The sequence below is a fragment of the Pteronotus mesoamericanus genome, unplaced genomic scaffold (assembly GCF_021234165.1).
Source record: "Pteronotus mesoamericanus isolate MK-2021 breed Mesoamerican mustached bat unplaced genomic scaffold, CSHL_Meso_final contig_182, whole genome shotgun sequence".
NCBI classification, from domain to species: Eukaryota; Metazoa; Chordata; class Mammalia; order Chiroptera; family Mormoopidae; genus Pteronotus; species Pteronotus mesoamericanus.
Genome location: NW_026555078.1, coordinates 19,279,878 through 19,292,467, shown reverse-complemented (window position 1 = coordinate 19,292,467; position 12,590 = coordinate 19,279,878). Strand labels below are relative to the sequence as shown.

The window sequence follows — 12,590 nt, the reverse complement described above, 5'->3', positions numbered from 1 at the left end:
TAAATATTTAAACAGACCCAGCTTTGCTCTAACAAATGCACTCAATCTCCAGAGATCAATCCCATGCCACGGGCTCTGCTCCACAAATCAAGTTTCTGGGGCACAGAGCCCTTTCACCCCTCCCCCCGACACCCCATGCAAGGACCTGCAAGATAATAGCTGTGACAACTGAGTGATGAGCCTGGCTTCCCTTCAGTGACAAGGGCAGCCAGCCTGAAGGCCGTAGTTATTGGCTTTTCCACTGCAGCTTGAAGCTAAAAGCACATGAGTCTTAGAGAATGTGGAGCATTTTCATGCCCTCAAAAAAATTTTAATAAGACTGTAATAGTCATCTGATTCCCCCTGTGCACTCAGGTATGGGGAAAACCAGAGGAATTTTAAGGAGGCTACAGCTGAGCAGATTTCCTGGGGCTGCCCTAGGGCAAGCTGTGTCCACCCCATGCACCAGTCCACCCATCCTGTGGCTCCCCTGGGCCAGGGCTGGGCAGAGATTCCAAGATAAGCCACAGCCCGCACCTTGTCTCCGGGGTGAAGAGCCTCCCTGTTAGGCCACTGCCTGGGAAGAAGGGAGCCCAGAGTGCAGAGGAGGGCCGATCGGGGAGGTCAAAGACTCACGAAAGGAGCCACTCTCACTGACGAGTGAGGAAAGCGGCGCCACAGCGGCTGAGGGTGGAAGAAGGACCAGAGCCCGGCATTCCTTGCGTCTGCCCCAGCCCCTTCGTCTCTCCAGTATGCCCCAGCCAGGGGCAGGGAAGGACCCCAGACCCGACTCTGACACTCCCCCACTGGGCAGTCACACCTCCACTGGGTTTCTAGAAGGGAGGCCATACTGAAGAGGTCACATTTCCAGTCACAGGCCATACACATATAATCAAAAATGTATGTCCGTGGGATAAGGGTGATGGAGAACAAGGTTGGTACGGACACGGAGGTTGAGTCGAGAGGACTCACCCCTGACGCGTGAATACTGGCCGTGACTCAGAGATGAGTCATGGCCCCAGCCTTGTGTCATTAATCCATGTTAATGCCTCAGTTGGGGGGGGGGGGGTTAAAAGGCTCAAAATTATACAATCCATTTCATTCCCCTTCAATTATAATTACTACCTGACTCCAGCTTGCCAATCTGACACCAAGAAGCCATCTGTCAAGACTAGGCTTCACCTCATGAACAAGGGTGGAAGGAAAAACCGAACTCCAGGTAGAAGGTCATATTTCGCCCGCAGTTTGTACAGAGATGTCCCAAGGTGGGTCCGCTCCAGACTCGGAGAAGCCAGGATTCGCACCCCAGCTTAGCATTAACTGAGTGTGCGACCCCAAGATGAGCCCCTTCACCTCTCTGAGCCACGGTTCTTTCACACAGAACTGAAGGTGACTGGCCCTGCCTTGCAAGGTTGATATGAGGATTTACAGGGAAAAAATGTATGTAAAATGCTTATTCTGAACTCAGTGCTCTGCACTGTGAGTACCCATTAGCAGGAGTCTTCACCATGATCAGAAAAAAACGGGGAACAAAAGATTAAATGTTGGAGAGGATGTGGAGAAACTGGAAAACTTGCGCACTGTTGTTGGGACTGCAAAAACGGTGCAGCTACGGGGAAAAACAGTAGGCAGGTTCCTCAAAAAATTAAAAATAGAACTGCCGTATGATCCAACAATTCTACATCTGGGTATTTATCCAAAAGAATTGCAAACAAGATCTCAAAGAGACATTAGCACTCCTATGTTCGCTGCAGCTCTATTCACAAAAGCCAGATGTGGAAACCCCCTAAACGTCAAGAGATGAATGAAAAAAGAAAATTAGATATATACATACAATGGAATACTACTTATCCTTTAAAAAGTGGAAATTCTTCAGTATGCAACACGGATGAACCTTGAAGACATTATACTGAGCAAAATAACCAGTCACAGAAAAACCAAATACTGCCTGATTCCAGTTATGAGGTATCTTAAAAAGAAAAATTCATAGCATTTAACGAGTGGAACAGGCATAAAGTCTGCATCAAGCAAGAGGAATAAGCTCTAGAGATCTGCTGTACAACACTGTGCCTGTATTTAACAATACATATTGTACACTTAAAGATTTTGAAGAGGGTAGGTCTCATGTTAAATATTCTTTCAGTTAAATTTAACATTTAAATGTTAAATGTTCCATAAAAATTAATTTTTTAGAAAATTTTTAGGAAAAAAAGAGCTTCACAAATCCTTTCCACCGTGCCTGGCCAAAGGGCAAATGTGTGCTTTGCTCCTCCATAAACGGCTACGGCTTAGAAACAAAGTGTCCTTCCTCTTCCTGAATCTCACTCCGTAACTACCATCTTCCTTCCTAGGATGCTCTTTGAGCAAGAAAAAGGGAAAAGCAGGTCTCCCATCAGGAGCCGCCCCAATGATGCCAACAGAAAATTCAGAGTCAGGTGCAGTTAGGAAGAGGAGAGGTAAACTCTTGAAATGATTTTAAAACATCCCAGTAGCCAAAACCCAAGCATTTCTTTCATATGTCTAATCTCCAGTTATCATACCACATATAAAAGGGGGCTAATGATACTGTTAGGATTTAAAGCTATTAAATAAATTCATGCCAAGTGCTGAATCACTGCGTTGTATATGGAGCTGCCGAGTTTTTTATCGATGCTGAAAGAATTGGAAAGATTCTAAGGCGGCCAACTAAAACAATGAGGCAAGCCAGCGGCACTCCGCCTGGAGAATTCCTAGAGACTCTAGAACTTCCAGATGCCAAACGCAGGGAATAAAAAAAGGGCTGAGCAGTCGCCCAGAAAGCTTCAAATTTGGATGAAGCAGACTACTCATTCTCAAGTCAGTATTCATAAGCCTTCCCTCAGGAGCTCTCATAAAATGCAGGTTCCTGGGCCTGCCCCCAGTGGTCCTGAGGCAAGGGATCTGGTATGAGGCCCAAGAGTCCACATTTTAATAAACATCTAGGTCATCTCTCTGCCTATGGCCCAAATCTGCACTCTGACAAATATTACAGCCTTTCCCTCAAAGTTATATTCGGTTACTTTGTTTATGGGTAATGAATACTTTTCCTTCAGCAGGAGATTGAAGGGAAGAAACAGAACTTTAATCCTTAAACTTGGGAAACTTTTAGGATAATTAACAGAGGCTGCTTACTTGCTGGAAAATGAAGTATTCATTTACACACATATCATGGAATGGGTAAAAAAAATAAATTATGTTCAGATGACTTAACAGTTCTCTGAGATGAAATAAATTCAGCAACCGAGTGAAAGGCAATAGGCAAACTATCTATCACCTGAAGTTAACAGCTAAGATAATATTTCAACTATCCATCATGAAAGGAAAGCTTCGACCAGGAACATAACAGGCCAACTATATTTAGAAACATATACCAAGAAGGGTTAAATACAACAACATCTGAAAAGTAGCTATTACTAATTCATATACACCTGGGAAGAGGTGGTAGGGTCCAAAGCGGCCTAATATTTTCATAAATAACTTGAAAGATGGAGTGAGGATTATGCAAATCAAACCACAGATGATACAAAAATGGCAGCAACCACAAATCTGTGGAGAATGAAATTTAACTACTGGGCAATGTCTTTAAATTTGCCTTTATTGAATCCTGTATATTGAAGTCACATATTATTTTATCTCTTTATTGAGATTCAATAGGGCCAAATGCCAAGTGACTTACGGACAAAGAAATACTCAAATGCACACACACAGAGGCATCAGCCACCTTCTGACCAGGCGGGGAGTCACGGAGAAGGTGCACAGTGCAATGAGCGGTCAGGTACTTCTACACTCTCTCTACTGCTGTGGGTGGCGTTAAAGTGTGTGCAATAAACAGGAAAATGTGTCTGTGACTCTTTGAGCTAACTGGCCTTGGTGCTACTTCCAATGGGAGTGCCGAGCTTAAATGTAAACCTGGAAGGGAACTCAGAGCAGGCGGTCACAGAGATTATGGGATGTGGCCCTAGGTAAACCAAGCGTACGAGGAGATGTCACCAGAGCCTCCGGAATAGAAAAAATACTCAGTGTACCTGTTGGATGGAAAAGATGCACAAAAGATAAGGGGACCCATAGAAGAGAAAAATTTCAGCTCCCATTAAGGAAAACAATCATTCAAAGCACCATTAGCATCATGGAAGAAAGGTCAGCTTATGGTAACACCATCCCTGGGGACATTCAAGGAGGTGACCAGACACCTCTCTACTTAGGATGCATTAGAGATTATTAAAAGCATTCCTTGCTGAGTTCGGGGGTGCGGGGTGGGCCTTATGACCTCTCCAAAGGTCATTCCTATCCCAAAGGATCACATGTCTGAAGGGCACCAGATAAAAATAAAGTCTATTAATCACTGAGCTGCCACACAGTTTCCTAAGAAAGCCAGAAAGAGAAGGGCAACCTAGGGTGGGCCTTGCTCTGCCGAGAGAGGAAAAGGGAGGTAGTGTCTATGCGGGAAGAGCCAAGAAATCAGCCGCAGAGACTTCCAGAAAACCAGCATCAGCCCTGTGATCAGGCCTCCCAAGTACAAAAGCATAAACAGAAGGAGGAAAAGACCCTGTGGGGAGGGGAACAGGAAAAGCGAACGACATTGAGGGCCCTTAGAACAAAGTCGCCAGAGCTGGGGGAGAGGCTGCGATGCAAGCCCTTTGTGCAGAAAGAGGGAGCCAGGCAAGACAGGGTCACCCAGAAAGGGCCATGTGTGGAGGCAGACGCCAGACAAAGGAGCGAGGAGAGGGACTGAGAGGTGGGTGACAGAGGGTGCACCCGGCTTGCCTGGAAATACAGGGGATTATTACTGGCTGAGAATCCAGTGAGAGGGGCAGTGATTCCATTATCTAGGGTAGCAGAAAAATCACATAATAAAAATAAAGCTTTTTAAAAGAGGAATCAAGAGGCAAAGCCCCAGTCCCGGAGCAGCTGCTGGCATTCTTGGGAGCTGAGCTGCTCCAGCTCCCGTCGGAGAGCCTGTTCTGTGGAGGTCTCAAGGACCGTCCACAGCCCAGGCCCGTCTCCCCGGGCCAGCCTGCGTAGGTTTATGTGAACCCCATTCAGGAAGGGAGACCAGGCCAAGCCAGGTACCTCCTGGTATGGCAAGAACGATCGGATCAGACCCCACACCCTGCTCTCTCATCCTAAAATGGAACTGCTTTGGGATGGGGGTGGTACCTGTAGTTGTCTCAGGCATGTCATCTGCACAGTGCATTAAGCAGCCAAATGGGAGTCATGGAGTTTGAGGTCTTCTAGCAAAATCTTCTCCAACCAGCTGTCATCCCACAAGGCACAGAACAAATTTTTAAAGTCAAGAGGCCAGAGAAAAGGAGAGAAAATGGCCACCAGCCTGAAACGGCACCTGAGCCCAATCTCCCCAGTCCTCACCCTGCTTTTGCAAAGCCTGCAGATACCAGCAAGACAGGCAGGGCGCCCGAAGGGGTCACTGCGCCAGGGCCCTGCCTCAGCCACTGTGCTGCCGGCCCCCCGCGGCCCCTTCTGTCCTGGGGCGGAGCTCAGCACCCTCAGAGAACAGCAGGTGGGCAGGGAGGGCAGGGAGGGCAGTGAGGGCGCGCGGCTCTGAGGGCTGCCCTGGCCACGGCATGCGCAGATCGTGCCCAAAACAGTGAGAAGATAACAAGGGCCAAGGCTTCAAACCCACCACCCAATGCTCTGGTAGGTGAGGAGGACAAAAGCTCTGCAGCTGACGGCAAAGCCCCCCAAAGCTGGAGGTTTCTGGAGGTCCACCCACTGCACTGCTCTCGCGCTCTCTCCCTCAGCCCTCCCCAGCTCTGTCTGCGGACCCTCAACTCAGGAGCCAGGCAGCCGCTTGTCCAAAAGATGTTTCTGAATCAATCAAGAAAGGCTGGAGATGGATCGCAGGCCATTTAATAACTAAGTCATCATCAGAGGAAGATTCAGAACTTGCCCTACATAGGACAGGAGAAAGACAAAGAAAAGGAAGTTAAAGGGAAACAAATATAAAAAGAAAGCCACAGGAACCAAGTACGTTTGTTGGAGGATTCTGAGTTATGCTTTTGTTTGTAAATCTCTGAAATCGACTAAGACATAGGGGGTGCATCTTAAGGAGACAGAGTGAAAGAGAAGAGAGCCGGAGGAAAGATACAAAGAAGGGTGCTGCCGGGGAGGAGTGCGGCGCCCAAGGCGAGGGGCCTCCCCGCTTGCTCTCCCCGCGCAGAAACCTGGGGCAGAGGGCACAAGGAGGTGGCGACTGTGGCGCAGGGCAGGCATGCGAGCTGCGAGCGCAGGCCCCGGAGCGGGGGGCCAGCAACCCCGAGGCTGGGGACTGCCAGCCAGGGAGGCTCAGGGAATGGTGGGGCAGGGAAGGGGCAGAAGGAAGGCGGCATCGCCTGTACTTACTGTCACAGACATAAGGTTTGTCGTGGTCTTCCTGAGAGGCGGGGTCATGCCTCCTCCTGCCACCGGCAGAGCCACGGGCCTGGGGAGACATTGGGGGATCACGATGCGTGTTATTCTGGTATCACCACAGTTCCTGAGCATGTCCTCTGGGAGGCCCTGAGTGCCTCACCTGCATCTCCTCATTCAACTTCCATCACATCTGTCCCAATACCCACCCCACAGTACAGGTTAGGAAACCGAGACCCACAGGAGTTAGGTAACCTGCCCCAAATCGCTCAGCTACTCACAGCTTCTGGGGGAGGTACTACTATCAGCTGTTTAGCTGATCAGGAGCCTGAGGCAATTAGAGAGGGTAAGGAGCTTGCCTAAGGTCACTCAGCTACTAAGTGTGGAGCCAGGAATTAACTCAGGACAGGTTCACAGCAAAGCCTCCACTAACCAAACTTTCATGCTCCCCTGTTGCTAATAGGACCTCGTCCTCCAACCCCTAAGCATTCCAGCTTTGTTGATACCCAATGTGGATGGCAGCCTGCTCCCTGCAGCTGACCAGATGATGGGCGTATTGGAGCAACTAGCATAATTACAGTTATCAGCCCAAGCTCCTTTGTTCCACTCCTCCACTCAAGTCTCTCAAGAGCCAGCCAGGCTTGGCATCGGGGTGCAGGGCATGAGCCCGGGAAACGTGAGGAGCTCCCCTCCCCTGCTCAGCTGGCTCCACAGGGGTGGGTTTCAGCCAAGGCCACCGTGTGGGGTCTGCCTTGAGCCTCCAGCCAGCGACAGAAACCCTCACTGCTCATGGGCTCCCGACATTGGACTACTGACACCGCCACCCTGTATACAACACCGGAAAGGGTCACCATGACCTGGGCAGGGGTGAGGTGAGCTCTCCCTCTGAGGACAGAAGAGACCAGCTAGAGAGGGAACTGGCAGCTCAGCAGCCCCGGGACAGTAGCTGCAAGAATGCAGCCAGGTTTATTTTTAAACCTTTGTAAGTCCCACTCTGGTCACGTGTGTAGCACCCTAGCCTCCTCAGGGTCATTCTCTGGTAATTAGTAGCAGTGAGCTCCCAACCAAGGACAGGGCCTGCTGGGGTCTTTGGGGACAGAGAGAAAGACAGAACTGATGAGAAATAAAACATGGCAGCAACCTGGGGTGCAGGGAAAATGGGGACATCCTAGGGGCCTGGCCTGGAAAAGGAGCCCTGGGGACTTTAGGGTCAAAAAGCCTCAGATACTCTCATATTCTCTCTGCCGCCGCTGCCCCCCGGCCCCCGCCTTCACAATCAACACCACCTGGCAAGTCACCACCTCCATCACCTTCCTCAGCTTGTCTCCCAAAACGAATTACGAAATCCCACCTCCCTCTTTCCCTCTCTCCACTGCTCTTTCCCTCCAAGCCTGACTCCTGCACATACACCCATCAGCCAGCACCCCCTCCCCCCACCCGCACTACTCAGAGCTGACCCAAAGAGGAAGCTGTGAGGTGTACTGGCAGTCACCCCAGGGCACCCATGACACCCAGCCTGTTTCCCCTCAGCTGCCCTTGTCCCCCCACCCCCATGCTCCCTCAGGGAAGCCAGGGACAGCTTGGCATGTGCAGCCCACAGCCCTGTCACAGTCGCCTTGCAGCAGGTGAGAGCGAGTCGGGCAGAATGCCGAGGCAACAGCAGACTCAGGAGGGGCTCTGGGCGACTAAACACCCCGCCAGGGGCAAGGAGGAGCTGTGCGGAACTGGGAGCACAGAGCTCCAGCCAACGCAAAGGGGAGGGAGCCAGGGTTTCATCTCGTTCTGCAGGTCTGACCAGCAGGGTGACCACAGGCTCCCACATTCTCCCTTGCACCTCAGTTTCCTCAACTGCAAGGTGGGGTTCTACCTCCACATTGCCCTACCCAATCCATCCTGCATGACTCCTAGATAATTAGAGAAAAGCAGTGGAGGACAGGAACCTATGGTCATTCATTGCCATCTAAAGCCCACCGGTACATCCGATGGTGATCTAATGCCAATCCCCTGAGGTTCACCTCAAGCTCACGCTATGTCCACGCCTTTGCTTTTTAATGGTCCCCGTCACAGATCAGCCTCCCTGCCCACCCCCATCTGACCCATGCCCTAGCCCTGCTACATCCCACCCCCCCAAGAACCTTCTCCTTGCCACTCTGAGGAGTAAAAACAGCCTTGGCTTTAAAGTCAGACGCGGTTTAAACACTAGCCATGCATCTTTGGACAAGTTATGTCCCTAAGCCTTATCTTTCTTAACTGGAAGACTGGCACAGCAGCACCTCTGCTGCAGAGCTGCTGAGAAAGAACACAGGGTGTGTGAAACCGCAGGGGACAGTGCTCTGTCTGCAGGAAGTGCTCAGCAAACTACTTCCCTCCTTGCCCAGGCTGAGCTCTCTCTCTGCTCTGAACTCTCACTGCATTTGGTTAGTGCACACTCTGAAGCCTGCTGCTTTCTCATCGTATCATGGCTATTAGCATGTTGTCCTCAACTTAATTCCAGCATCCTTGAAAGCAAAGATGTATTTCGTACTTTATTACGCATGCCCAACACTTAGCACTATCCTGGGCACGAGCATCCACAGCTCTTTCACATATATTAGTTCAATTAATTCATACAGTACCTAAGAGAGCAAATTATATTATTCCCATATGGCACTTGATGAAACAGACCCAGGGAGGGTTCATAACTTGTGCACAGTCATAGAGCCAGTAGAAGAAGCAGGACTAAGGTCTTTCAAACTGTTATAGAAAACTTTGAAACTAACTACCCCAAAAAACCCAACTCCCCCTCCCTGAGAACTGCCCACCCCACTCCACTCCATCTCCATTCACACAGTGGCTGCCCAGGACAGCCACAACTGTACCACATGGCCTGGCTCCCCTGGCTGCAGATGACTGGCTGGCTCAGGAGTGGATGCCTGACCTAAGCCGGAAAAATCAGATTCTAGTTCCAAAGAACTTGGAATGGGGAAACAGCGGTCCTAGTTAGCACAGGCCACTTGAACTAGGGACCCGCCAGTTCAGAAACTCTGGGGGCATGTGCACAGAGCAGCAGAAAAAGTAGTCTTGCAAGAGGACAATGAAGGAAGGAGAAGTGGAGGCCAGAAACTTACTAGGTGCTTTAGTCTTTCCCAATCTTAAATTCCTGCCTCTCTCTTGCCCTTGCTAAGGCTTGAATCTTGGAAGATTGCTCAAAGTTGGAGCAATGGCCCAGCAGCTTTTCAAATACCTCCCACTTTTGCTTGAGCTGTTGACTCTGCTGTAATTAAAAGACCCTCGACTGCAACAGGCACAGAGAGCTAGTTTCTCTCTACCAGCTGTTCTCTAATAGTGGTCCAGGGATCACTGGGGGTCCCTGAGACCCTTTCAGGGGAGCTGCAATGTCAAAACTGTTTTCATAATAGTACTAAATGTCATGTGAAATTTTTCGCTCTCATTCTCTCACAGGTGCAGAGTGGAGTTTTACAGAGACTACATGACACGACGAGGTCATCACTCTGTGTGCTTACGTATTCTTAAGTTTCACATTTTTTGTTTTAATTTCTAATATGGCAAGTATCGCTAGTTGTAACCTACCGTAACAATAGCTTTTGGAGAGCTCTCAGTTATTTTTAAGTAAAGAATTCCTGAGACTAAAAAAAAAAAAAAGAAAAGAAAAAAAATGTTGAGAACCACTGCTCTATCTCATTGCTATTTAAGGTGTGGTCCTCAGATCAGCAGCACTGACTCCACTGTGGAGCGTGTTAACCGGGCAAGATCCCAATCCCCACCCCCCAGACCTACTGATCGCGAGGTACTTTGTAGGCACATTAAAGTCTGCGAAGCACTGGACTACCCCACAATGCATCAATAAATACTTACTGATTGACTGACCCATAATACTCACATGGATGACTCACAAGAATTTTGTCAATTTTAAAGAACCTGGATTTCTTGGACTAAAGTTACCAAACACACTCATTAACTGTTGGGTCTGAATTTCTTTCACCCCATGGGAATCTCCATTGTCAGAACTCAGAGAGTTGTTGTTCCCTTTGCTTGCACCCTCCTCATGACATTTAGTCTTTATTAAACACTCTAAATTGGCTATGTACTATTGCTCCCATTTTAATGATGAAGAAACTGAGGCCCAGAGTACATGTATATAATTTGGTTAAGGTCACAGGTTTCCTAATTCACCCAAAGGCTGTTCTTGTGAACTCTACCCTAGGCCTGGCTGCCTCAGTGAGCACACAAAGCACCTGGGGGCCTTACTGAAGTGCAGACTCTGATTCAGTCCATGCAGGATGAGGTGTGGGTGCTGCACTTCTAACAATCTCCTAGGTGACACAGATGCTGAGTCCAGAGGACAGGCACTGAGATGCACGCCCTACACCAGCTTGAATATACCATGCTAAAGGGAGGCTTCGTTGAGCAGCCTCGTGCCCTTAGTCCAGCCCAGGCAGGCTCCCCCACACTCTTCTGGGTCTTCCCATGGCTCCCACCATGGGTGACATGCCCACAATGTCACTGCACAATGTGCAGCATTCAACAGCACCACGGTCAGCATGGGCCCGGAGCTGGTCTAGGCCCCACCCAGCCGTGTCAGTGTGTCCAGGTCCTCTCTCGGCTCCCACCAAGCTGAAATGACTTCTGTCATTCAGTATTTCATTCCAAAAAGTGGTCATTGGCCACATGCTGGAGATAGGGCCATGCACGACTCCGTGGAAAAAGCACAGACCTATGTCCAGATCTTGCCATCTTCCTTACTGGGTGGGATGACCTCGAGCAAGTTACTTAACCTCTCTGGAAATAATAATGCCAATCCATGGGAGTGAAATAAGCAATGCTGGACGACACAAATATAACACAAGCCACACATCATCTCAAATTTTCCAGCAGACACATTTTTTTTAAAGAAAAAGAGTAGAAATAGAAACAGGTGCAAATAATTTTAATAATATGTTTTACTTAACCCAATATAGCCAAAATATTATCATTTCAATATGCAATCATTATAAAAATATTGAATATGAAGGAGATGTTCTGCATTCGTTTCATACTATGTCTTTGAAATCTGGTGTGCATTTTACATTTACAGCACATTTCAATTTGAACTAGCAACATTTTAAGTGCGCAGTAGCTGCATGTAGCCAGTGCAGTGAATGAAGTATGAAGAACACAGTTATGGCTCTCTATGTGGCAGCTCTTACTGTAAAGTGCCTTATCATATTGCCTGGTGGAGAGTAAGTAAAAATGGTTGCTGCTGCTACCGCTTATGTTCTTACAAAGACTCCCCCATTCATACTTACTGACTGCAAGTTCAATCATCTATGTTTAGGCTGGGAACGGAGAAGGTGTGAAGACCATTCTCCTTCCACAATCTACTCCCACAAGTTTGGTTTGGGCCAAGGGGAGGGAAGGAAAGGAAGCAGGGTTGGAGGTGATACATAGTTCTTGGAAGTTCACAAAAAGCTCAGGGAACTCTGCATTCTAAAGCCTCCTTTCATGATAGAATTAAATAATCATTATTTTGTAACCTCCAATGAACTCATGAGCCTACACAAGTTCATCAATGCTAAACAATTAGGTGAAAACTCAAGGGAGAACTTTACGAGAGTAAGAAGGGACAGGCTCACAACATCCAAAACCACCTATCAATTTTACCACCACCGGAAACAGAACAACCAGACAACATATGCCTCCTAATGTGATACAATAAGAAGCAGACATCACACCTACGACAGATTCTTGTCCCACCAAAAAAAATACTTATGCACACATAAATATCCTGAATCCAATGAAGCCTCTAATCAAACCACCAGTTTTCAGGAACTAAAGAGGACAGAGGAACACTTCAAATACCATCAGTCTGCCAAGCCTAGGATGGGAAAAGCTCTTTTAAGACCAACCACCCAACTTCTTCAACAAATAAATGGCATGGAAAGAGAGAGAGAGAGAGTGCGAGAGAGAGAGAGAGAGCCTCTCTGCGCGTCTCTCTCTCTCTCTCTCTCTCTCTCTCTCTCTCTCTCTCTCTCTCTCTCGCAGGGTATAGCAAAGAAAAGGTATGTTGTAGAATCCAAGGGGCTTAGGTTTCAAACAAAACAACTGCCAAAGGCATTTTTTTAGGGAATCAGGGAGAAATGATCAGGGAGTGGGTAGTGGATCTCAGAATAGCTATTCTTTTTATTGGGGATGATAGTGATGTTAGAGATATACACTGATGTATTTGCTTTCAAACATTTCACACATAA

General features: G+C 48.3%; 1 protein-coding gene across 2 annotated transcripts in view; it reads right to left on the bottom strand.

Moving 5' to 3' along the window:
• The window catches only part of DPF3 (double PHD fingers 3), a 240,227-nt gene that overhangs the window by 82,480 nt on the left and 145,157 nt on the right, over window positions 1-12,590 (bottom strand). For both annotated transcript variants that reach the window (XR_008528628.1, XM_054567332.1), the window contains exon 6: window positions 6,358-6,436. Coding sequence is in view for 1 of the 2 variants with exons in the window: in XM_054567332.1 (XP_054423307.1) it covers window positions 6,358-6,436 (79 nt within the window). In the remaining variant the exon portion in view is untranslated. The remainder of the gene's footprint in view (window positions 1-6,357; window positions 6,437-12,590) is intronic.